General features: G+C 37.9%; 1 protein-coding gene across 1 annotated transcript in view; it reads left to right on the top strand.

Annotated features, from left to right (window-relative positions):
- The window catches only part of LOC150085136 (cilia- and flagella-associated protein 251-like), a 131,265-nt gene that overhangs the window by 35,098 nt on the left and 68,481 nt on the right, over positions 1-27,686 (top strand). The window contains exon 2 of the mRNA XM_090373842.1: positions 10,698-10,801. Within this exon, the coding sequence (XP_090229968.1) occupies positions 10,698-10,801 (104 nt within the window). The remainder of the gene's footprint in view (positions 1-10,697; positions 10,802-27,686) is intronic.

Genomic DNA, 27,686 nt, shown 5'->3' with positions numbered 1-27,686 from the left:
TTAAGATGGTGTGGTAAATATTGTAAGATTTCCAAACGTCTCTTAACGTAAAATTTTTCTCACCTTCTACTGAAGACAATGCCTGAGCAATCGTTGGGTGTAAATAGTATGCTTTTAAATTTGAAATAACACCCTGATCCATAGGTTGGATGAGCGAAGTTGTGTTTGGTGGTATAAATAAGGCAGATTATGAGAAATCTTTGGCAAAGGATGCTAAGAAGAACAGCAAGGATTTCTTTATTTATATAAATTCTAAAAGGAAGGGGATGAATCAGATTGGTCCACTTATCGATATCGATGTTTTGACTGTTAATGATCCTGCTCAGATAGCAAACAAACTGAATGAGTATTTTGCATCTAGATTCACACATTAGGATTTATTAAGGAAGAAAAATGCTAGAAAGTTATCAGATTGTAGCAGGTTCTTAATGATTTTGTAATAACTGAGAGCAAAGTGGAGGAGAAATTGTTGAAGTTAAACATAAGAAAGGCACCAGAGGTGGATGGGATCTGTCCAGTTATTTTAAAGGACGCAGCAAAGAAACTAAGCAAACCCTTAGCCATAATTATGAGAGCATCCTTGGACTCAGGGGAAGTCCCCATGGACTGGAATGTGCAAATGCGTCTCCAATTCACAAAGGGGGATGGAAGGGTGACATGAGTAATTACATGCCAGTTAGTTTAACTTCTGTTCTGGATAAAATAATGGAGTCACTGGTTAAAAATGCATTGCAGTATTATCTAGACAAGAATGCAGCAATAATTGAGACACAGCATGGGTTTGTTAAAGGAAAGTCTTGTCTGACAAATTTGATTGGATACTGTGATGCGGTTACAAAGGAACTGGATGAGAAAGTAATTTTATATCATATACTTGGATTTCAGGAAAGCTTTTGAAACCACATGGAAAACTACTGTAACAATTGGAGCAGAAGGGTATTAAGGGTAAGTTGCTACAGTGGATAAAAGGGTAGTTGAGTGGGAGAAGAAGGTGGTAATCAATGGATGCTGCTCTTCGTGGACTAATGTTATTAGTGAAGTTCCACAGGATTCGGTGTTGAGCCCACTGTTGTTTTGTATATTTATCAATGATATTGATGAAGATATATCAGGCTTAGTGTCAAAGTTCATGGATGATACAAAAGTTATCAGGATTGTTAATGACAGTGTGCTACTGCACCAGGATCTGGAAAATTTGGGCAGATGGGCTGAGAAGTGGCAACTGAAGTTTAGGATTGACAAATGCAAAGTACTGCATATGGGTAGAAGTAACCCCAGAGGAACTTACCAACTATGTGATACTACACTTAGGGTGGTAGAAGATGAAAAAGACCTGGGAGTAATTGTGCAGTCAGATATGAAATTTTCTGAGCAATGCAGACAGGCTGCCAGAGTGAGCAGGTCATGGGGTATTGTCAATGATATACAGGAATTTTGCTACCAGGGAAAAGGAGATGATTATTCCTTTGTATAAGGCAATGGTCGGGCCATGCCTCGAGTACTGCATACTCGTCTGTAGGCCTCATTTTAGGAAGGATGTAGATTTGCTTGATCATGTACAACGAAGGGCAACAAGATTGGCGAGGGGAATGAAGGGATCCTCTTACCAAGAGAGGCTTAAGTTCTGCAAATTGCAGCTGCTGGAGACTAAGCACCTGCGGGGTGATCTGATCGAGGTGTATAAGGCTTTGAATGGGTTGAGCACGCTGAATTCTGATGTAATTCTTCCACTTGCTCAGATTACGAACCTAAGGGGGCATAAATTCAAATTGAAGAAAGACAGTTGTAGAATAGATATGCTGAAATTTGTGTTTAGCCAGCAGGTGATTAATTGCTGGAACAAACTTCCTTCTGTCATTGTGGAAGTTGATAGCTTAAATAAATTCAAAAAGGAACTGGACAAACTTTTAGAGGAAATGGTTGTGTGATTTTTTTTTTTTTTTTTTTTTTTGTTTTTTTTTGGCTGATGCTACATAACCTCATATGCTAGCTTTCTTGCATCACATATCTCTATTATTGTTACTTTTGCTATTACTATTAATGTGAAAAATAAATCGAAATATACTTAGTATTTAATACTTGGTTAACTGGCAATTTCATATTCTGTTCATGTTTCATAAAGAGTTAAATTTGTAGAAGGCAATAAAGATTTAAAATCTCGTTGTGTGTTTATACTCTTTTATTTTATTTATTTTATTTTATTGTGGTTCTTTGTTGTAATTATAATTATTTTCACACACCCTTGTTCACTGTAGCCAAATAAATACATTAATTAATTTTAGCGTTGTTTTGTTTCAGAACTTAGTTTGGACATTTGGACATAACTGTCAGATACCACTGCTCAGCTTATGTACAGAAGAGAGAAATGTTGTTTTTTATACTTCCGGACATGTAGGCGTCTTGTATGATTGGATAAATAATAAGCAGAATTTGCTTGTAGGACATGTAAGATTTTTAAATTATTATTGTATAATTATTGTCTCATGTCATTATTATAATTATAATAATTATACAACAATAATAATTAGTGCTGTTTGTAAAATTATTTTACCACATCTAGTTAACTTCAATTCAATAAATCATCTGGGTTAAGTCGAAGATTAATTATAATTATAAGATTGTTGCGTATTGGCATACATATAACTACTTACGAATATATATGCCTACCATGTCCAAGGCCATTACTAACATGGATGGGAAATCGTATTCCCAAATAATGCGAGCATCACCTTTATATTCTTCAATTATATACTGTTTACTTTCCTACAACTAATTATTTTCCACACTCTGGGCTATTAGAATAATACGAGGGCGGAGTGTCTATTTCTATCCTAATTATTTTCCTAATTTTTCCTCTTGTTAACTAAACAGTTTTACAATTGCAATATATAACTATTTGTGTATATGTAATCAGGTGTAGTCCCTAATGAAATTGGTATTTTGGTATTTGCCATATAGTGCAAAGAAACCACGGGCTTTTGCTACACTGACCAATAAAATTAAAATATAAAAAAATAAATAATAAAAATAAAATAAACAACCTAAGTTTGTTTATTTTATTTTTAAACCCTCCTTATGTAAGTGATCCAGCTAACATTTGAATTTCTGTAAGCTGCCAGCCCATCAACTACCCATAGCTTATTCCAGTAATTAATGACTCACTGGCTAACAGAAAAAATACCTGCATTATGTATCACTCTTTGTATAGCTTGCATCAAATGTTTCAAAATTTTAACCTTTTTATTTTTTTCCCCTTATTATTCGCTTTTTTAACATCAAATTATATTCCTACCTTCTATTTGATGCTTACTATTTATTTGTAATTTATTAATCATTTTTATATATTTTTCTCCCTTATATCTTCTTTCATGCTAATCAGCTTATTAAATTAGCCTTTAATTTTGATAATTCAATGCGTCTTGTAGGTTCTTCTCATTCTTTTCAATTCTTTCACTTTAATTTTTCTGTTTCCTTCTAGTTTTGGCACTTTGTTTAACTTTTAAAACATAATTTACCTATACCTTCATATTTGCCACTCCTCATTTTATCCATACTATATATATATAAAATTTAAATTAATAAAAAAATAGTAAAATAATGAAAAACAGAAACAAGAAATAAACAGAATAGCAAACATTGGTGGATGCAAAGCAGTATGCACTGCATGTTGTGAAAACTTAATTTAAGTATAATTGGAAAATGTGCTAGACATATAGTAAGCCTAGTAAGTGACAAATAGAAATTAAATTGGTACATACCACAGCAACAAACTAAGAAAGAGTGAGAAGGAGAAATAAATGAAGATAAAGGATGTTGCAGAAGGCAAAATGCTTACAGTTCTAATGTAATTTTGAAGAAATGCTAATTAATATTACCAAATAATATAAATTTAAGAATTATACTTAAATTGAAAAACCAGTTATGATATATGATCTGAGATATGGAATGATTAAATAGGATATTGACATTATTAAGATGTAAAAATAAAATAATATCAAGGGTAAAAAGAAGAGCTTTTGCTCTCATAAAGGTGACTACAGTGTTCTTAGATAGCTTTTATATTCTTCTCAGTAAAACAAACTGATTTTAATACTCAACTATGCTCATCTCAGTTGTCTTAATTATTTGCTGTACAATTTGCTTTGCTTCAAAGGTGGTACTTGTGCATATGTCTTCTCTGATACTCTCTGTCAGATATTTAATAAAATCCAACTTTCCTAACAGTGTGGTAATTTTCCAGCTGGCCTCAGTTTACTAATTATATGTTCAGTTTTCTGGTCACGATGCTGAGGATTTTACAATTCCTCACAAAGATCGTTCATTTGCCTATCAGAATACCAGACAATCCTAAATACACAGCCAACACTCTTCATATTTTACTCATGAACAACCTTTCCGAGTATATGGTCAAGGTCAGTGGTCCTCCACCTTGGTGTTAATTTCTTCTTCAATGGAGCCATTGTGGTTCTGGTTTTGTGGCCACACTTAGCCTTATGCTGTTTGGCATTAGAAGAATGCAAAATGGGATCTGTGAGATTTTCATTCTAACTGAACCAAACTAAAATGGTATGCTGCTGCATACTTTCATTACTGTCACATTACTGCAACAAGAGCTAGAAAAATTCGACTGATGGGCTGATAAATGACAACTGAAGTTTAAAAAGAATAGCATTTCCACTGATTGGAAATCCTAAACGTAGTTTTGCTGAAGATAGCACTTTGCATCCCCATCTTCCACTTTGAGAAACCTTGCCACGCACAAACAGCTTCAGAGGAAATCCTAGCATGGAACCCTAAAAGACCAAACCTATAACACCAGTTGAATCATAGTATTGCCCATTTATGATCCCTCTTTGTCTTCTAACAATTAATCATTCTTTTTATCCATTGTCGCACCCTACTCCCATTTGCACACTCTTCCAACATATTCACAAAAATTTCACAGGAGACTGTCAAAAGCTTTTCAAAAATAACAGTAAATTATTATATGAAAGTTATTCTCTGCATCCAGATTCTTTATTACTCAGAGCTAATCTTAATAACACATCTTATTTTTAATGAACAGATAAGTACGTGACATTACCAATATTTATGGCAAACTGGAATGGAGTTTATCCATTCCAAGCAGTTTAATTAGCTCATAATACATTAAAAGATTAGTCAGAGAAGATATTTCCTTAATGAAACCCTGTTGTGACTATCTTAAAATATTATTATATTGCATCCTAATTGATAGAGCTCATATTTTCTACCACAAAAATTTAAATCTATTGAGCTTGCTCAATGCATTCAAAGCTTTAAACACCTCAATCAGGTCACCTTGCAGGTGCTTCGACTCCATACGCTCCAGTTTGTTGAACTAAAGCCAGGGAGTTAGCATTAGCATTAGCATTAGTAGAGGCATATGATTCAAGAAAGCAAGCTTATTCAGCATCAGCCAAAAAAAAAAAAAAAACACACCACTCCCATTTCACCCCTCCGTTCGCTCGAAATGCCTGTCCAGTTGAACCTTAAATTTGTTTAGGCTATCAACTTCAACAACAAGTGATGGAAGTCGGTTCCACCAACCAACCACCCGCTGACCAAAGGCAAATTTCCGCACATCTATCCGACATCCGTCCTTCCTCAATTTGAATTTATGCCCTCTGAGCTGATTATTCTGAGCAAGATGAATACATTGGCATTGAGCATGCTCAAACCATTCAAAGCCTTATACGCCTCTATCAGATCACCTCGCCGGTGCCTAGTCTCCAGACTCTGTAATTTGCAAAACTTAAGCCTTTCTTCGTAAGAGCAACCCTTTGTTCCATTCACTAATCTTGTTGCCCTTCTCTGTACCCGTTCCAGCAGCTCTACATCCTTCTTGAAATGAGGCCTCCAGACATGTATACAGTACTCAAGATGTGGCCTAACCATTGCCTTATTCAAGGGAATAATCACCTCCTTATCTCTGCTAGAAAAATTCCTGTATATCATTGACAAGACACCATGAGCTACTCTTGGTGTACAGCAGATTTTGTTTACATAAACCACATTAGCCATCTGTGAACCAGGAGTGTGGATAAATATTTTCTAAGAATATTCTGTAGTAGAATTTCAACAGGCAGCTTATTGCTATGTTATTTAGTTTTTTAAACATTATATAGCAGACTCCATCAGGACCAGCAGCAGCACTAGATGTTTTAGCATTAGCATTAGCATTAGTAGAGGCATTTGATGCAAGAAAGCAAGCTTATGCAGCATCAGCCAAAAAAAAAAAAAAAAAAAAAACCCACTTCCACTTCACCCCTCTGTTCGTTCAAAATACCTGTCCAGCTGAGCCTTAAACTTATTTAGGCTATCAACCTCCACCACAAGGGATGGAAGTCTGTTCCACCAACCAACCACCTGCTGGCTAAAGGCAAATTTCCGCACGACTATCCTACATCTGTCTTTCCTCAATTTGAATTTATGCCCTCTCAGGTGATTTTTCTGAGCTAGAGGAAGAATCCCATCAGCATTGAACATGCTTAAACCATTCAAGGCTTTATACACCTCTATCAGATCACCTCGCTGGTGCCTAGTCTCCAGACACTGTAATTTGCAAAACTTAAGCCTTTCTTCGTAAGAGCACGCCTTTGTTCCATTCACTAATCTTGTTGCACTTCTCTCTACTCGTTCCAGCAGCTCTACATCCTTCTTGAAATGAGGCCTCCAGACCTGTATACTGTACTCTAGGTGTGGCCTGACCATTGCCTTATACAATGGAATAATCACCTCCTTATCCCTGCTGGAAAAATTTCTGTATATCATTGACAATACTCCATGAGCTACTCTTGCAGCCCATCTGCACTGCTCAGAGAACTTCATATCTGCCTGCACAACCACCCCCAAGTCCCTTTCATTCTCTACCACTGTCAGTGTAGTACCACAGAGTTGATACGTTGCTCTGGGGTTGCTGTTTCCCATGTGTAGTACTTTACATTTGTCAATGTTAAACTTCATTTGCCACCTCTCAGCCCATCTGCTCAACCTTTCCAGATCCTGTTGCAGCAGCTTAGTGTCAGTAGTGTTCTTGACAACCCTGCCAACCTTTGTATCATCTGCAAACTTGGACATTAAGCTTGATATACCATCATCAATATCATTTATAAATACAGAAAACAATAATGGACCCAACACTGAGCCCTGAGGGACTCCACTAATAACATTAGTCCACGATGAGCAGTGTCCATTGATTACCACTCTCTGTCTTCTCCCCCTCAACCACCCCTTTATCCATAGCAGCAATTTGCCTCCAATGTCACACTGCTCCAATTTGTGTAGCAGTCTTCCATGTTCAACAGTATCAAAAGCCTTTCTAAGATCCAAGTATATAATATCAAAGTTATTCCCTGCATCCAATTCTTTTGTGACTGCATCATAGTATCCAATCAAGTTGGTCAGGCAAGACTTCCCCTTAACAAAACCATGCTGTGTCTGAGCTATAACTGAAGTCTTGTCTAAATGATCCTGCAGTGCTTCTTTAACCAGTGCCTCCATTAATTTTCCTGGAACAGAAGTTAAGCTCACAGGTCTATAATTACTTGTGTCAGCATTGGATCCTCCTTTGTGAATTGGGGTCACATTTGCACATTTCCAGTCTATGGGTACTTCCCCTGAGTCCAAGGAAGCTCTCATAATTATGGCTAAGGGTTTGCTTACTTCCTTTTCTGCCTCCTTTAATATAACTGGATAGATCCCATCCACCCCGGGTGCCTTTCTTGTGTTTATCTTCAACAGTTTCTCCTCCACTTTACTCCCAGTTATTTCAAGATTCTGTAGCTTACTGCTAGAGTTGAATACACCTCTGGCATCCCCCTTGCTGAATAACTCCTCATATGTGAATGTCGAAGTAAAATATTCATTTAGTTTGTTAGCTACCTGAGCAGGATCATCAACAGTTGACCCATCAATATGAAGTGGACCAATCTCATTCATCCCCTTCCTTCTAGAGTTTACATAAGTAAAGAACTCTTTGCTGTTTTTCTTTGCATCCCTTGCCAAGGATTTCTCGTAATCTGCCTTTGCCTGCCTTACCTCCTTTGTAACTTGGTTGCATATCAACTTGTATCTATCATAGGCTTCTGTGTCATGTGTTAATTTGTAAGTATCCCATGCATTTTTCTTCTCTGCCATATGTTTGTTGTTTGTTATTTGGTTTTTAGGAGCATTAGCAACTAAGGCCATATTGCTCCGGGATATGCGGTGGTCATTCCCTGACTTTTCCGCATCCTCCGTATTTGGTGGTGACGGGCTCGAACCCCGGTCTAATCAAGAAGCGTGTGCTTCGCACTACTGCTCCTTCCCACCTGGCTACGGAGGCGCCTTTCTCTGCCATATGCCTCATTAGTTCATCTGACATCCATTTTGGCCTAAACCTTGAAGAATATTTCTTAGTTGGTATGTAAAGTTGGTTTGGTTGGTGGAACCGACTTCCATCACTTGTTGTTGAAGTTGATAGCCTAAACAAATTTAAAGCTCAACTGGACAGGTATTTCGAACGAACGGAGGGGTGAAATGGGAGAGGGTTTTTTTTTTTTTTTTTTTTTTTTGGCTGATGCTGAATAAGCTTGCTTTCTTGCATCATATGCCTCTACTAATGCTAATGCTAATGCTAAAGCCTAGTAGCTTCCAAGATAAGTTCTTTGAATGCTTCCCATTTTAAATTTGCTGTTGGTAACATCATCAGTTGGTCCCACTGTATAGAATTTAAATACTGTCTCAGTCCATCGTAGTCGCCTTTACGGAAGCAATAACCCTTCCCTTTACCCCTAATGGTAGTTACCTCTTTGAGTAAATCCCACTTCAGCACACTGTGATCACTGCCACCCAGTGGTTCATTTATCTGCAGATTCTTAATGCATGAAGAATCACTGCTGATAATCAAATCAAGAGTATTACTCCCACTAGTTGCCTCCCGAACATGCTGATGTAGAAAACAATCATCCAATAAATCCACAAAAGCCCTGCTAGTGTGTGAGTAACCAGCCCCCAAATTTCAGTCAATATCTGGGAAATTAAAATCTCCCATTATAAGACTCTCTGATTTACTGGCCCACTCTATTTCCCTGTACAGTTCCTTATTATACTCATCAGAGTCATTAGGCCTATAGCACACTCCTACTCCCAATGCTTATGTCACACCAAACTGACTCAACACTGCACTGTCCGGTGATGTCGACTGGCTTCACTTCCTTGATTTTTATGTGTTTCTTAACTAATAGCATAACCCCTCCCCCCTCCCTATCCTGTCTATCCTTTCTGTAGACGTTGTACTCCCCAAATTGCAGTTCTGCATCCCTTATATCTGTGTGACACCACGTCTCTGATATCCCAACAATATCTGCCTTTGATGTTTTGAGCAATACCTCAAATTCAACAAATTTATTTACTAAACTCCTAGCATTGGTGTACACGCCAGTATACCTGCACCTGTTTCTATTCTTAGCTACCCTAACACAACCCATGTGTTTACTTGTACCGCATTGGCTCCCAGCAGTCTGTGAAATACCATGCATCTTGCTTTTCAGGCTTCTGCTCATTCTAATAGAAGCAGTGCAAGAATCTCTCTCACCTCTGCCAGTGGCTACTGTCAATCTATTGGTCTTTGTCTCCCCCAAAGTTTTCCGACCCACCTAACACTGCCTCGATAGCATCAGCAAATATTCTTGCACCCTTTCTATTTAAGTGTATCCCATCCCTGTAGAAGCAATCTCTCCTGTTAACAAGTACAGTCCAGGCTGAAAAAAATTCTACCCTTTGAGCCTTGCACAATCTTTCCAGGGCCGAATTGATCGACAAGGCTCTCATCATATACTCCCTCCTATCGTGTCTGGGCAGAATTGCAGACACTTTCAAATTCAACCCTAATTCTCGACTTTTGTTCAACAGTGACCTGTATTTGTTAAGTAATTCTGCCGGTCTCCTACTCTTAATATTATTAGTGCCAACGTGTACAACGATATCACCTTTTGTGCCCTTAAACATGCTTTACATCCTTTTTAAAATGAGGCCTCCAGACCTATATACAAATTCCCCAAATTCTTAATATGTGGCCTGACCATTGCCCTATACAATAGGATAATCATCTCCTTATCTCTGCTAGCAAGATATAATTCCTGATATAATTCCATTGACAATTCCTGTATATCCCATGAGCTGGCCTGGCCACCTGTCTGCACTGCTCAGAAAACTTCATATCTAAATGTACAATTACCCCAAAGTTTTTTTTATTTTCCACTACCCTAAGTGTAGTACCATACAGTAGGTACATTACTCATGGATTACTGCTACCCGTATGCAGCACTTTGCTTTTGTCAATGTTAAACTTCAGTTGTCATTTATCAACCCATCAGCCTAATTTTTCTAGATTTTGTTGCAGTAATGCAGCAAGTAATGTGACAGTAATGAAAATAGGTATGCAGCAGCATACCATTTTATTATTATTTTTGTCAGTTCTTTTCCAACTTTTCTTTGTTTTCCATTTACTTTACATTTACCCACTGATTACATTTACATTTACCCACTGATTACTTTACATTTACCCACAGTAATAAACTACTGATTACATATTAAAGTGATATTAAATTGCAATATTGCAATTCAATATTGCAATATTAAAGTGCAATGTTGAAGTATATTGCATGTCATTTTTGATCTATTTTTTAATTTTATAGCATAACAACATATCATGTATGGCAGCCAGCAAAAGCAAAAGATGGATATGTACAGCAGATAAAGGCCCTAATAATGTGCTAATTGTTTGGGATTCTGTAAGTGGGTAAGTACAAATTATGACATACAAACTAATAAGACTGATTTTATTCTGCTGTTAGATATTGTAGTGGAAAGTGGTATATAATTTTTCTTTATCAAATAAAAAAACTATTTTTAGAACAAAGAATTAATATCAAATTTGAAAGAAGTTTGTAAAATTCTGCCAGTGAGACAATTGGGTATTAAAGTAAATTTATAGATATCTAAATCAAGAGAATTTTTAGATTGGTTTAAAAGTTTTTTAAAAAACAGTAAAAATATCAAAATTTGCAGTGTGGATGTCATCACTAATAAAAATCTTAAAAGCTGACTGGTTTGATTCGGTAGAAAATTTAGATAAAGAAATAAACTAGTTGTGATAGAACCCTTGAATTTAATGAACATTAGTACTAAAATGGTTCTGTGAATATTGAGTCTGGGATTAAAATGGTGAAGGACTGAAAACTGTTCTAACTTGCAAATAGTTTGAAGAGACAGCTGTTTTTTGCAGTATATCATTTATGGTTATGATTTTTGATCTTCTGCAGCAGAGACAGCCAAAGGGTAACCTTGGTATGCTTTCTGTTTGCAAAAAGTGTGAAGAAATAGAGCAAAAATTTGGCATTCTGATGGGTGAATCTGAGAACTTGAAAAAAAGAGTTGATGCCTTCATAGGCATCAACTCTAGGATCATCTAGACAATCATCTAGAATTCAGTTATAGTTTGGACACAGCATGGATTTGTTAAGGGGAAGTTTTGTATGGCCAATTTGATTGGTTACTATGATGTGGTCACAAAGGAACTGAATGCAAAGAATAATTTTGATATCATATATTTGGATCTTGGAAAGGCTTTTGATATGGTTGCACATGAAAGACTGCTGCACAAATTGTTGCTATGAATAAAGGGATGGTTGAGGGGGAAAAGACAGAAAGTGGTAATCAATGGGCATTACTCTTCATGGACTAATATTAGTGGAGTTCCCCAGGGTTCAGTGTTGGGTCCATTGTTGTTTTGTGTATTTATTAATGATATTGATGGTGGTATATCAGGCTTAATGTCTAAGTTTGCTGACGATACGAAGGTTGGCAAGGTTGTTAATAACACTAATGACAGTACGCTGCTGCAACAGGATCTAGAAAAGTTGAGCAGATGGGCTGAGAGGTGGCAACTGATGTTTAACATTGATCAAATATAAAGTACTGCATATGAGAAGCAGTAACCCCAGAGTAACGTATCACCTAGGGCTTACAATACCGGGATCCCGGTCATTTTTTTCCGGTACTGAATTACCGGTATTGATACAAAAAATACCTGTTTTTCGGTATTAATTTAAAAGAAATAATTGTTTATAATTTAATCACTTAAAGGTTATAAAATCACCTTTATGTGATTATAACGTCATTATCTCTACTAGCAAATGTTCGATAAATCATCGATAGGACACCATGCAACATTGCAACCTGTCCACAATTCTCGGACAACTTCATGTCTGACCGTATCGTAACTCCCAAGTCCCGTTCCTTCGCTACTTACTTTATTTCAACTCAACCAAGTGTATAAGTTATTATGGAGTTGCTGTTCCCCAGGTAAGACCTTGCATTTTGCTGAATTAAAGCATAGCTGCCACTTTTTCTGACCATCCCGGAAGTCTATCTAGGTCACTCTGAAGAAGCTCTGCTTGGCAGAAATCATTAACTACTCTATGATCTTTACATCATCTGCAAGTTTAGACCTCATGCTGTCTATCCTTTCATAGATGTAATTTAAGATACTCAAAAACAATGGTGGTCCCAATATTGATCCTTGGGGAACCCCACTTCTTACATTAACCCAATCTAAGGAATAACCATTTATCACAACCCTCTGCCTCCTGCCCTGAAGCCATCCTTCTATCCATCTAAGGATTTTCCCAGTAATTCCAACCTGTTCCAGCTTATAAAGCAACAGCTCATGTGGGACTGAGTCAAAAGCTTTGCTGAAATCTAAATAAACAATGTCGAAATTATTCCCAAAGTCCAGCTCTTGAGTGACCCTGTCAAAATAGCTAACCAGATTAATTAAACATGATTTTCCCTTTACAAAACCATGCTGTGTATCCTACAGAATTCCATTTCCATTTAAATGATCCTGAATTCCACCCTTGATCATTGCCTCCATGATTTTCCCTACTACTGAAGTTAGACTGGCCGGTCGGTAATTTCCCGTTAGACTCCTAGAATGCCTTTATGTTCCAATTTACACCAATCCAATGGAATATCTCCTGAGTCCAGTGATGCTCTCATAACAAGCCTTAATGGTTCAATGCACTCACTTGCTTCCTCCTTTAAGATTATAGGGTATATGCCATCAACCACAGGAGCCTTACTCACCTGTAGGTGCAAAAGTTCTCATTAAATAATCATTTGAAATTTCAACATCATTAATTACATTTTTTTCAACTTCACTTCCATGATATCTCATTGACACACAGGGTTTTTTTTATGTAAATATCAATGCAAAGTAACTGTTGAGTTCATGTGCAACTTCAGCTGTGGTATCTAATACTGTCCCATGTCCATTACATAAGGGTCCAATCTGATTTGTCCTTCTGTTCTTTGCATTTATATATGTGAAGAATTCCTTAACTGCTTTCTTTGCTCTCTTCTTTATTCCTTATCTCCACTCTTTGCTCTCTCTTTTTCGCTCTCCCTCCCAGACCCAGTAAAGATACTATAGTGAAATTTATACTTCGCTTAATAAAGCGTCTTTCTCCTTCAGAAAATGATGAACATAATTCAACCATGGAAGATCAACATGGAACAGAACATCAGTGTTACGCAAATTCTTTCTAAAATAAGAAATTGCCTGGCTCCAATGAGATTTTAAAAGATGAACTTGAGTCGGAAATTAATGAAATACTTTTAACTATTTTTACTAAAAAAGTTCAAAGCCTAGAAAATATGGACTGAGATCGTCTACACAATAGATCTCGGTACAATAGTACCAGAATAGAATCCGAAAGAGCATTTTCTGCCGCTGATCAAATACTGTATGTACCAAAATGAGATCCATTTTAAACGATCATACTATTGATTGTTTATGTTTCTTAAGAGCTCACTTTATTTGGACAGATAGTGTGGATGCTTAAACATAACTAAACTTTGCAGTAACAATATGTATTGTTTTATTTTTATAATAACAGTATTTTAATGATTTTTTTCGGAATATTTATTATTGCAAAATAAAAGTTTATTTAAAACATGAATTCAAGTAATTACAGTACTTGTTTTTTTCCCTTATTTTCTTGCACCTAATTGTCATCAAAATTTATTGAGAAAAAACGTTAATTTATAAAACCGGTATTAACATCTTGATCGGTATTTTAAGCCCTAGTATCAACTGTGTGCTACTACACTGACAGTGGTAGAGAATGAAAAGGACCTGGGGTAATTGTGCAGTCGGATATGAAGTTTTCTGAGCAGAGCAGACAGTCTGCAAGAGTAGCTCATGGAGTCTTGTCAATGATGTACAGGAATTTTTCTAGCAGGGATAAGGAGGCGATTATCCCCTTGATAAAGCCACACCTTGAGTACTGTGTACAGGTCTAGAGGCCTCATATTAAGAAGGATGTGGAGCTGCTGGAACAAGTACAGAGAAGGGCAATAAGATTAGTGAATGGAACAAAGGGTTGCTCTTATGAAGAAAGGCCTAAGTTTTGCTAAGCACTTGCGAGGTGATCTGTTTGAGGTGTATAAGGCCTTGAATGGTTTGAGCATGCTCAATGCTGATGGAATTCTTTCTCTTGCTCAGAATAATTGTCTGAGAGGGCATAAATTCAAATTGAGGAAAGACAGTTTTAGGATAAATGTGTAGACGTTTGCCTTTAGCCAGTGGGTTTTTTATTGCTGGAAGAAACTTCCATCTGTTGTTGTAGAAGTCGATATCTTAAATAGATTCAAGGCAGAACTAGACATACATTTGGAGCGAGTGGATGGGTGAAATGAGAAGGGTTTTTTTTGACTCATGCTGTATAAGCTTGCTTGCTTTCTTGCATTGTGTGCCTTTGCTAATGCTAATTAATATCCGGAAACCTGCCCTTAGACAAAAAAAGAGCTTTTGTTGTGTCATTTATTATTTTGTGCTGAAACCTTTTGCTTTTATGATGGCCTTCAATCTTTGCGGCATACTGTCAACCAGATCTGAACCTCTTGAGCATCCTAAAGATGCTCAGTAGGGTTGAGATCAACACTCTAGGCTGGCCAATCCAACTTTTCCACACCCACATCCTCAAACCACTCTGTTACGACCTGAGCAGTATGCCATGGCATGTTGTCTTGCTGATACAGGTATGGGCCTTCCCCGAAGTATTTCCACAATATTGGAAGTGCATAATTGTCTAGGATGTCCTGCTATTGTACAGCATTCATGGTTTTGTCAATAATGACTAATGGGCTCAAACCAAACCATGAAAAGCAGCCCCATACCATGTCTCCACTAAACTTCATTGTTGGGAAGATACAATCAGGAAGGAAGGAAGGAACTATTCCCCTGGCATTTTCCACACCCAGGAACGGCCATCAGACTGGTAGAGTGCGAATCTCGACTCATTTGTCCATAGGACTGTTTTTTACTGCTCTATGTCCAGGATTTGTGCTCCTTACACCATGTTAATCGGCGTATAGCATTTGTTGAGGTGATCAATGGCTTGTGAACAGCTGCAAGACCATTGTAACCGATATCGTGGAATGTCCTTCCTATTGCACAGTGATGACATTAGTCCTAATACTTGCACAGAGAGTTTGTGTGATTTGAGACAGTGGAAAATTACAATTTGGTGCACAGTTCTTCGCAGAATTCTCTTGTCCTGTTCTGTTAGTTTTTGGGGTTTACCAGACTGAGTTTTGGCAGATTCAGTCCATTCCTCTGCCATTTTCATATGACATCACTAACCATTGACCTAGGGATCCCCAGAGTGACTGTTATGTCTTGTACAGAATGTTTGCTTATGTGGCATCCTACTATCATTCCATGTTGGAAGTCTGTTAATTCTGTTGAACGTATCATCTTGCATGCCCACTATTGCAACTGTCTGTTCGAACCCAGTGTGCATATTTATAGCAGATTCTGTGATGTGTTGCATGCATAGAACCTGTTTCCCCATCCATGAAGGGGGGGGTCTGGATAGGGTGTATATATTTGCTTATATGAGGTGTGATCACATATCATATAAGCAACTATATGTTTGGGGTCTAAACAATTTAGGAATTGATGATGCTGTTAGCATTAGGATTAGTAGTGGCAAACAATGCAAGAAAGCAAGCTTATATAGCATTGACAACAACAAAAAAAAAGAAAACGACACTTTCCATTTCACCTATTCGTCCCCTCCAATAGTTTCTCTAATTCTTCCCTGAATTTATTTAAATTGTCAACTTCCACACCAATAGTTTGTTCCAGTAATTAACTGCCTGCTGGCTAAAGGCAAACTTCCGCAAATTTGCTCTGCAACCATCTTTCCTCAATTTGAATTTGTGATCCCTCATGTTTTAGTCTGAGCAAGAGTAAGAATCCCATCAGCGTTTAGCTTCCTCAATCCATTCAAACCCTTAAACACCTCAATCATATCACCCTTGCAGGTGCTTAATCTCCAGATTCTGCAATTTGCAGAACTGAAGCCATTCTTGGTAAGAGCACCCCTTTTGTTCCTCTCACCAATCTTGTTCTAGCAGATCTACATCCTTCCTAAAATGAAGTCGCCTAACCTGCATGTAATACTGAAGATGAGTCCTGGCCATTGCCTTATACAATGGGATAATCACCTCCTTATCCCTGCTAGCGAAATTCCTGTATATTATTGACAAAACTCTATGAGCTATCCTGGCATCCTGACTACATCACTCAGAGAACTTCATGTCTGACAGCAATATTACCTACAGATCTTTGTCATTTTCCACTACCCTGAGAGTATTACCGCACAGTTGCTATGTTACTCTGGGGTTACTGCTACCCATATACAGTACTTTGCTTTTCTCAATGTTAAACTTTAATTGCAGTTTCTCAGCCCATCTGCCAAACTTTTCTAGATCCTTTTGCAGTAGATAATGCCATTACTGTTGTTGTACAATCTGCAAACTTGAACTAAAGGTCAGTTATACCGATGAAGGCATATAAAGCTTAATTGCTTGATATGCCTTCATCAGTAAAATTGATAAATATAAAAAACCACAATGGGCACAGAAGAAACCCTGGGGACTCCACTAATAATATTACTGCACAAAGAGCAGTGTCCATTGATTATCACTCTCTGCCTTCTACAATTTAACCATCCCTTTATCCAAAGCAGCAACTTGCCCTTAATGCCACACTGTTCCAATTTCTACAGCAGTCTTTTATGTGCAGCAGTATCAAAAGCTCTCTTAAAATCCAAATATATATCAAAATTATTTTTTGCATCCAGTTCCTTTGTAATCACATCATAATATTCAATCAAATTGGCCAAATAATATTTCCCCTTAAGAGACCCATTCTGTGTATGAAGTATAATTGTAGCCTTGTCGGATAATCCTGCATTACTTCATTTACCAATGACCTTATTATTTTCCTTGGAAAAGAAGTTAAACTAACAGGTCTGTAATTAGCATTAGCATTAGTTGAGGAATATGATGCAAAAAAGCAAGCTTATACAGCCAAAAAAAAAAAAAATAACATTCTCATTTCACCCATCCAGTCTCTCCAAATGTTTGTCTAGTTCAGCCTTAAATTTATTTAAGCTATCAACTTCCAAAACAACAACAGATGGAAGTCTGTTACAGCAATCAACTACCTGCTGGCTAAAGGCAAACTTCCACAAATTTATTCTACAACTGTCTTTCCTCAATTTGAATCTGTGTCCCATCAGGTTCTTAATCTGAGCAAGCGGAAGTATCCTGTCAGCATTGAACCTGCTCAAACTATTCAAGACCTTATACACCTCAATCAGATCACCTCACTGGTGCCTAGTTTCCAGATGCTGCAACTTGCAGAAATTAAGCCTTTCTTCGTAAGCTCATCCCTTTGTTCCTCTCACAAATCTTGTTACCCTTCTCTGTACCCATTCTAGCATACATCCTTCCTAAAATGAGGCCTCCAGACCTGTATACAGTACTCAAGGTGTGGCCTGACCATTGCCTTATACAAAGGGATAATTACCTCCTTGTCTCTGCTAGCAAAATTCCTATATATCATTGACAAAATTCCATGACCTGCTCTTGCAGCCTGTCTGCACTGCTCAGAAAACTTCATGTCTGACTGCACAATTACCCCCAGGTCTTTTTCATTCTCCACCTCCCTGAGTAGTACCACACAGTGTCCATTTATTACCACTGTTTGCTGTCTCCCACTCAACAGTCCCTTTATCCATTGCAGTACTTGCCCTTAATGCCATACCGCTCCAATTTGTACAGCAGTCTTCCATGTGCAACAGTATCAAAAGCTTTCCTGAAATCCAAGTATATGATATAAAAATTATTTTTTGCATCCAATTCCTCTGTGACCACATCGTAGAATCCAATCAAATTGGTCAGACAAGACTTCATCTTTACAAACCCATGCTGTGTCACAACTATTATTGCTGTCTTGTCTAGGTGATTCTGTATCACCTCCTTTACCAGTGACTCCATTATTTTCCCTGGAACAAAAGTTAAACTAACAGGTCTATAATTATTTGTGTCACCCTTTGAACCCCCTTTGTGAATTGGGGATACATTTGCACATCTCCAGTCCGTGGGGACCCCTCCTGACTCTAAGGATGCTCTCATAATTATGGCTAAGGGTTTGCTTACTTCCTCTGCTGCCTCCTTCATTATAACTGGATAGATTCCATCTGCCCTAGGTCCCTTTTTATGTTTAACTTCAACAATTTCTCCTCCACTTTGCTCACTTATTAAAAAATCACTTGGCTCCCTTTTAGCTCCCAAGTTAAAAGAATCCACTAAATTCTGTCGATCAATTCACCCTGGAAAGATTGTGCAAGGCTCAAGGGGTAGACTTTTTTTCAGCCTGGTCTGTACTTGTTAACAGGGGAGACTTCTTCTATAGCGATAGGATACACTTAAATAGAAAGGGTGCAAGAATATTTGCTGATGCTATCGAGGCAGTGTTAGGTGGGTCGGAAAACTGCTAGCTTGGGGGGAATACAAGGACTAATAGATTAACAGTAGCCATAGGCAGAAATGAAAGTGATTCTTGCACTGCTTCTATTGGAATGTGCAGCAGCCTGGAAAACAAATGCAGGGTTTTCAGAGGCTGCTGGAAGTCATTGCGGTACAAGTAAACACATGGGCTGTGTTAGGGTAGATATGAATAGGAACAGGTGCATGTATACTTGCTGTACACCAATGCTAGGAGTTTGGTAAATAAATTTGATGAATTTGAGGTATTGCTCAAAATATCAAAGGCAGATATTCTTGGGATATCAGAGACATGGTGTCACACAGATATAAGGAACGCAGAACTGGAATTTGATGAGTACAATGTGTACAGGAAGGATAGACAGTATAGGAAGGGAGGAGGGATTATGCTGTTAGTTAAGAAACATAAAATCCAAGGAAGTGAAGCCAATCGACATTGCTGGACAGTGTAGTGTCGAGTCGGTTTTGTGTGACATAAGCATTGGGAGATCACAATTGAGAGTAGGAGTGTGTTATAGGCCTAATGACTGTGATGAGTATAATAAGAAACTGTACGGAGAAATAGAGGGCACAGTAAATCAGAGAGTCTTATAATGGGGGATTTTAATTTAGCATTAGCATTAGCATTAGTAGAGGCATATGATGCAAGAAAGCAAACTTATTCAGAATCAGCCAAAAAAAAAAAAAAAAAAAAAAACACTCCCATTTCACCTCTCCATTCATTCCAAATACCTGTCCAGCTCAGCCTTAAATTTATTTAGGCTATCAACTTCCACAACAAAAGATGGAAGTCTGTTCCTACAAACAACTATCCACTGGCTAAAGGCAAACTTCTGCACACCTATCCTACATCTGTCTTTCCTCAATTTGAATTTATGCCCTCTTAGGTGATTATTCTGAGCAAGAGGAACAATCCCATCAGCATTGAGCATGCTCAAACCATTCAAAGCCATATACACCTCTATCAGATCACCTCGCCGGTGCCTAGTCTTCAGACTGTAATTTGCAAAACGTAAGCCTTTCTTCGTAAGAGCAACCCTTTGTTCCATTCACTAATTTTGTTGCCCTTCTCTGTACTCTTTCCAGCAGCTCTACATCCTTCTTGAAATGAGGCCTCCAGACCTGTATACAGTACTCAAGGTGTGGCCTGACCATTGCCTTATACAAGGGAATAATCACCTCCCTATCCCTGCTAGAAATATTCCTGTATATCGTTGACAAGACACCATTGCAGCTTGCCTGCACTGCTCAGAGAACTTCATATCTCCCTGCACAATTACTCCCAGGTCCTTTTCATTCTCTACCACTGTCAGTGTAGTACCGCAGAGTTGATACATTGCTCTGGGGTTACTATTTCCCATATGTAGTACTTTACATTTGTCAATGTTAAACTTCATTTGCCACCTCTCAGCCCATCTACTCAACCTTTCCAGATCCTGTTGCAGCAGCATAGCATCAGTAGTGTCCTTAACAACCCTGCCAGCCTTTGTATTGTCTGCAAACGTATTGTCTGCAAACTTGAACATTAATCTAGATATACCATCATAAATATCATTTATAAATACAGAAAACAACAACGGACCCAACACTGCACCCTGAGGAACTCCACTAATAACATTAGTCCACATTGAGCAGTGTCCATTGATTACCACTCTCTGTCTTCTGCAACTCAACCATCCCTTTATCCATAGCAGCAATTTGCCTCTCATGCCACACTGCTCCAATTTGTGCAGCAGTCTTCCATGTGCAACAGTATCAAAAGCCTTTCTAAGATCCAAATATATAATATCAAAGTTATTCCCTGCATCCAGTTCTTTTGTGACTACATCATAGTGTCCAATCAAATTGGTCAGGCAAGACCTGCCCTTAACAAAACCATGCTGCGTCTGAGCTATAACTAAATTCTTGTCTAGATGATCCTGCAGTGCTTCTTTAACCAGTGCCTCCATTAATTTACCTGGAACAGAAGTTAAACTAACAGGTCTATAATTACTTGTGTCAGCCTTTGATCCTCCTTTGTGAATTGGGGTTACATTTGCACATCACCAGTCTATGGGTACCTCCCCTGAGTCCAAAGAAGCTCTCATAATTATGGCTAGGGGTTTGCTTAATTCCTTTGCTGCCTCCTTTAATATAACTGGATAGATCCCATTCACACCAGGTGCCATTTTTATGTTTATCCTCAACAATTTCGCCTCCACTTTCCACTCAGTTATTACAAAATCATCTAGCTCAATGCCAATGTTTACTTCACCTATGACATTCCCCTTCCTGAATAACTCCTCATGTGTGACTGTAGATGCAAAACACTCGTTTAGTTTGATAGCCACCTGAGCTGGATTCTCAACTGTTGAACCATCAATATCCAGTGGACCAATCTGATTTATCCCTTTCCTTCTTGAGTTTAAATAGGTAAAGAATTCTTTTCTGTTTTTCTTTGCATCCTTTACCAAGGATTTCTCATAATCTGCCTTTGCCTGCCTAATCTCCTTTGTGACTTAGTTACAGACCAACTTATATCTATCATAGGCTTCCATGTCACCCATTAATTTGTATGTATCCCGTGCATTTTTCTTCTCTGCCATATGTCTCATTAGTTCATATGACATCCATTTAGGCCTGAACCTTGAACAATATTTCTTAGTTGGTATGTAAAGCCTGGTAGCTTCCATGATTAGTTCTTTGAATGCTTCCCATTTTGAATTTGCTGTTGGTAACATCATCAGTTGGTCCCACTTTATAGAATTTAAATACTGTCTCAGACCATCATAGAGGGCGCCTCCGTAACCAGGTGGGAAGGAGCATCAGCAGTGCATAGCACACGCTTCTTGATTAGACCGGAGTTCGAGCTCGTCACTACCAAATACGGAGGATGCGGAAAGGTCAGAGAATGACCACCACATATCCAGGAGCAATATGGCCTTAGTTACTAATGCTCCTAAAAAACCAAACAAACAACAACAACAACCATCATAGTAGCCTTTACGAAAGCAAAAACCCTTCCCTTTACCTCTGATGGTAGTTACCTCCTTGAGTAAACCCAGTTCAGCACACTGTGATCACTGCCACCTAGTGGTTCCAGTATCTGCAGATTCTTAATGCATGAAGAATCACTACTGATAATCAGATCAAGAGTATTGCTCCCTCTAGTTGACTCCCGAACATGCTAATGTAGAAAACAATTATCCAATAAATCCACAAAAACCTTGCTAGTGTGTGAGTGACCAACCCACAAATTCCAGTCAATATCTGGGAAATTAAAATCCCCCATTATAAGACTCTCTGATTTACTGGCCCACTCTATTTCCCTGTACAGTATCTTATTATACTCATCAGAGTCATTAGGCCTATAGCACACTCCTACTCTCAATTTTAATCTACCAGTGCTTATGTCACACCAAACTGACTCGATACTGCCCCGTCTGTCAATGTCGACTGGCTTCACTTCCTTGGATTTTATGTGCTTCTTAACTAATAGCATAACCCCTCTTCCTCTCCTGTCCTGTCTATCCCTTCTATACACATTGTATTCCCCAAATTCCAGTTCTACATTCCTTATATCTGTGTGACACCATTCTCTGATATCCCAACAATATCTGCCTTTGATGTTTTGAGCAATACATCAAATTCATCAAATTTATTTTCCAAACTCCTAGCATTTGTGTACATGCAAGTATACATGCACCTGTTCTTATTCTTAGCTGCCCTAACACAACCCATGTGTTTGCTTGTTCCGTGATGACTCCCAGCAGGCTCTGAAATATCCTGTATCTTGTTTTCCAGGCTGCTGCTCATATCAGTAGAAGCAGTGCAAGAATCACTTTCACCTCTGCCAGTGGCTACAGTTAATCTATTAGTCCTTGTATCCCCCCAAACTAGCAGTTTTAATTTCCTAGATATTGACTGGTATTTTTGGGTTGGTCACTTGCACACTAGCAAGGCTTTTCTGGATTTTTGGATGATTGTTTTCTACATCAGCATGTTCGGGAGGCAACTAGTGGGAGTAATACTCTTGATCTGATTATCAGTAGTGATTCTTCATGCATTAAGAATCTGCAGATAAAGGAACCACTAGGTGGCAGTGGTCACAGTGTGCTGAAGTGGGATTTACTCAAAGAGGTAACTATCGTCAGGGGTAAAGGGAAGGGTTTTTGCTTTCGTAAAAGTGACTATGGTGGTCTGAAACAGTTTTTAAATTCTGTACGGTGGGACTAACTGATGAGGTTACCCACAGCAAATTCAAAATGGGAAGCAGTCAAAGAATTTATCTTGGAAGCTACTAGGCTTTACGTACCAACTAAGAAATATTGTTCAAGGTTTAGGCCTAAATGGACGTTAGATGAACTAATGAGAAATGGCAGGGAAGAAAAATGCATGGGATACAGAGGAAAGTGGAGGAGAAATTGTTGAAGATAAAAATAAAAAAGGCACTCGGGGTAGATTGGATCTATTCAGTTATATTAATGGAGGCAGCAAAGGAAGTAAGCAAACCTTTAGCTATAATTATGAGAGCTTCTTTGGACTCAGGGGAGGTACCCATGGACTGGAGATGTGCAAATGTGATCCCAATTCAAAAAGTAGGATCAAAGTGCCACACAAGTAATTATAGACCTGTTAGTTTAACTTCTGTTCCAGGAAAATTAATGGAGGCACTGGTTAAAAAAGCACTGCAGGATCATCTATACAAAACTTCGGTTATAGATCGACACAGCGTGGTTTTGTTAAGGGAAAGTCTTGCCCGACCAATTTGATGGATACTATGATGTGGTCACAATGGAACTGGATGCAGGGAATAACTTTGATACCTTATATTTAGATCATACCTTTGATACTGTTGCACATGGAAGACTGCTGAACAAATTGGAGAAGTGTGGCATTGGAGGCCAATTGCTGTTATGGATAAAGGGATGGTTGAGTGAAAGAAGATAGAGAGTCGTAATCAATGGACACTGCTCATCGTGGACTAATGTTATTAATGGAGTCCCTCAGGGTTCAGTATTGGGTCCATAGTTGTTTTCTGTATTTATAAATGATGTTGATGATGGTATATCCAGCTTAATGTCCAAGTTTGCAGACGATACGAAAGTTGGCAATGTTGTTGAGGATACTAATGACAGTATGCTGCTGCAACAGGATCTAGAAAAGTTGAGCAGATGGTAAATGAAGTTTAACATTGACAAATGTAAAGTACTACATATGGGAAGCAGTAACCCCATAGCAACGTATCAACTCTGTGGTACTACACTGACAGTGGTAGAGAACAAAAATGACCTAGGGGTGCAGGCAGATATGAAGTTTTCTGAGCAGTGCAGACTGTCTGCAAGAGTAGCTCATGGTGTCTTGTCAATGATATACAGGAATTTTTCAAGCAGGGATAAGGAGGTGATTATCCCCTTGTATAAGGCAATGGTCAGACCACACCTTGAGTACTGTATACAGGTCTGGAGGCCTTATTTTAAGAAGGATGTAGAGCTGTTGGAACGAGTACAGAGAAGGGCAGCAAGATTAGTGAATGGAACAAAGGGTTGCTCTTATGAAGAAAGGCTTAAGTTTTGCAAATTACAGTGTCTGGAGACTAGGCCCCTGCGATGTGATCTGAACGGGGTGTATAAAGCCTAGAATGGTTTGAACATGCTCAGTGCTGATGGGATTCTTCTTCTTGCTCAGAATAATTGCCTGAGAGGGCATAAATTCAAATTTAGGAAAGACCGATGTAGGATACATGTGTGGTAATTTGCCTTTAGCCAGCAGGTAGTTGGTTGGTGGAACAGATTTCCATCCCTTGTTGTGGAAGTTGATAGCCTAAATAAATTTAAAGCTCAGCTGGATAGGAAAGAACGGAGGGGTGAAATGGGAGCTTTTTTTTTTTTTTTTTGGCTGATTCTGCATAAGCTTGCGCTTTCTTGCAGCATATGCCTCTTCTATTGCTAATTTTCTAATAAAATCAGTTTGTTTTTACCCTTCTGATATGAGAATAAAGAGTCATTTAGCAGTCCATATTGATGTACAGGAAATCCCCCGCTATTCGCCGTATCTGTATTCACGGTTTCGCGTATTCGCGGTCCCTGATTTAATATAAAATGAAATCTAAAAAAATGTGAATTTATTTTAAAGCACCGTGAACATTTTCCTCCATAAAAAAACGTGGGTATGGCTAAATTATCTTTCCCGGTCAAAACAGCGCTCAGTGGGTGGGAGGAGAGGGGTGACAAAATCCCAGTGTGGATGTTTCTCGCTACTCCTTGTTCAGTATGTGTTATGCTCTTGTCATGGAAGGTTTCGTCGTTTGCTTTTAATTTATATACTTATAAATTGAAGAAATTTATCAATTTATAAATTGATGTGCTTACAAAAGTGATAAATCTACCGTTTTGCAGTGTAAAACAGACTTTCGAGTGTGTTAACAGAAGAAAGTGACTTTATTGTGGACAAGTTCTTTCTAACCCGTACAAAAATATGGCTATGAATAACAAGGGAAATTTGAAAAGATCAAAGAAGGTGATGACATTAGCGAATAAAATTGAGTTATTAGACAAAATTTCTAATGGTGAAAGTGTCTCCTCAGTGGCAAAACATTATAAAATCCATCAATCAATCAATCAATCAATCAATTAATCACTCAATCAAAAAATCAAGTCAAGGGTACGATCAGTCAAAAAATCGGAAGAAAAAATCCGCTGTAGTGTCCGTGAAAGCGCGCTAATTGCTTCAAAAATTTGCTCTGTAACTCGTGATGTTTAATTAGAAAAAACGGAAAAAGCTTTAAATCTGTTGATAGAAGACCGAACTCAAAATAAAATTCCGTTAAGTTCACTCATCATTCGTGAAAAGGCAAAACTCCTTTATCAACACTTTAGCGAAACTGGTGATAGCACTGGCGGGATAAGTTTTTTAGCTATAGCAAAGGTGCTGGATTGAAATTACTAATAAATATTACATTTAATATTAAATTGTTTCTTATTTTCATTTCGATGCCATATGCTTGCATTTCACTATGTACTGTCTATGTACATAGTCATATTATGAAGATACGTATAATACATACATAGACAAAATTTTTGACTAGTTTTTCTTAAATATTTTATACTTTGGAATGGAACCCCTTTATTACTATGGGAGCCATAACTCAGTATTCGTGTTTTCGGTATTCGCGGCATTTCTCAGGAACGTAACCCCCTCGAATAGCGGGGGTTTACTGTATTTGCTAATATGCAAGAAAATATAATTTTCTATTATCTGATTTAGTACTGACTGCATTGTTATTGGTCTGTAATTGTAATAGTCATTTGCTGATCCCTTTTTATATATTGGAATAATCTTAAATGAAAGTAAATTAGTTAGATAGCTCCCTGTCTCTAACATCTGTGCTATTAGCTCTACCAAGAGTACAGAGAACTGTTCCTTATTTCTCTTCACTTCAGTTACTGTAATACAGTTCAGTCCGTAAGATTTCTAGTTCTTTTAACTGTTCAATAATCTTAAGAATCTCAGTAGATTGTGGATTTAAGACCATGGCCATGCTGAGCGAGCCCTTTTAGTACCTGAGGCAAAAATGAAAAATTGCGCCCTCCTCTACAGTATTAAGAAAATAATAATAATTAATTAAAAAAATTATGATTTATTTAAAATACATTCCTGGTACACGTTTTAATAAAATATTAAAATTGAGGTTATAAAAATGACAACCAGTGGGGCAACAACCATGGTGGCAACTGAGATAGCGCTGGCATGCAGAGCTCGTTATCTGTACAGTAGCATGACAAAGATTTTTGTCTTGCAAAAGCAAGATGATAAACAGATTGGAATAATCAAAACAAAATCAAAAACGTTGGCAATTATTTAATCTTTTGGTGGCCCTTGTTATCATTTGATGCCATTTTGAATTGGGGGCTAAGGTAAAGAAAACCAACACAAGAACCATGTAAAACTACAGTAAACTTACCTGTCAAACTGGTTTGCTGCTACCGCAGTTTCTCCCTGAATTCTCAGTAAAATGGATTATCGGTAGCAGCAGTAAAAGTCAGTGTAATGATTAGTTTTTTCTGATTATCAAAACAGATTATTGGAGTTCATGAGTGTTTTTTACTATTAAAAAAAACATGTTACTGATTACTTTGTACATTTTTAAGGTTAGGTTTACTAACCTTAAAAACGGAATGGACAAGTAAGTGTGAATGTCTTGTTATTGATGATTTTAATTTGCCACTAATTGATTGGAGCAAATGGGAAGGAAACTCTACATGAGGACAAAAATTTTTAAATCAACTAGATGATTATTATTTGTATCAAATGTCAGGGAAATTACTAGGGAAAAAATTCTAGACCTGGTTATCAGCCATGAACCACATGACATAATAGGGTTGACAGTACAGGAACCAGTAGCAGGAAGTGATCACGGAGTTCTATGGTGGACGATGAAGATAGAGGTAACAGTAGTTAAAGGCAAAGGAATGGGTTATAATTTCAGGAAAAGGAATTACGATGGATTAAGGTGCTATATGGCCTGTATTAACTGGGTAAATATCTCACAGAGAGCAAATACAATTGAATTGACCAGGATTGTGGGTTGCTCATTAACTCACACACTCAATAGTAGAACATTTCTAGATTTATTGGCTGACTTTTTTCTATGGTAGTATTGTTAGAGAGAGAGAGAGAGAGAGAGAGAGAGAGAGAGAGATAATAAGAGTAATCAGTATTCAGTTGATTATCAGCACTCATTGTGCAGTAACAGTCTTCAGGTAAAGGAACCAGTGTCA

The sequence above is a fragment of the Mastigoproctus giganteus genome, chromosome 5 (assembly GCF_048544385.1).
Source record: "Mastigoproctus giganteus isolate SK-2022 chromosome 5, ASM4854438v1, whole genome shotgun sequence".
NCBI lineage: Eukaryota > Metazoa > Arthropoda > Arachnida > Uropygi > Thelyphonidae > Mastigoproctus > Mastigoproctus giganteus.
The sequence above is the reverse complement of the archived record's forward strand: the minus strand, read 5'-3'. Positions and strand labels throughout refer to the sequence as shown.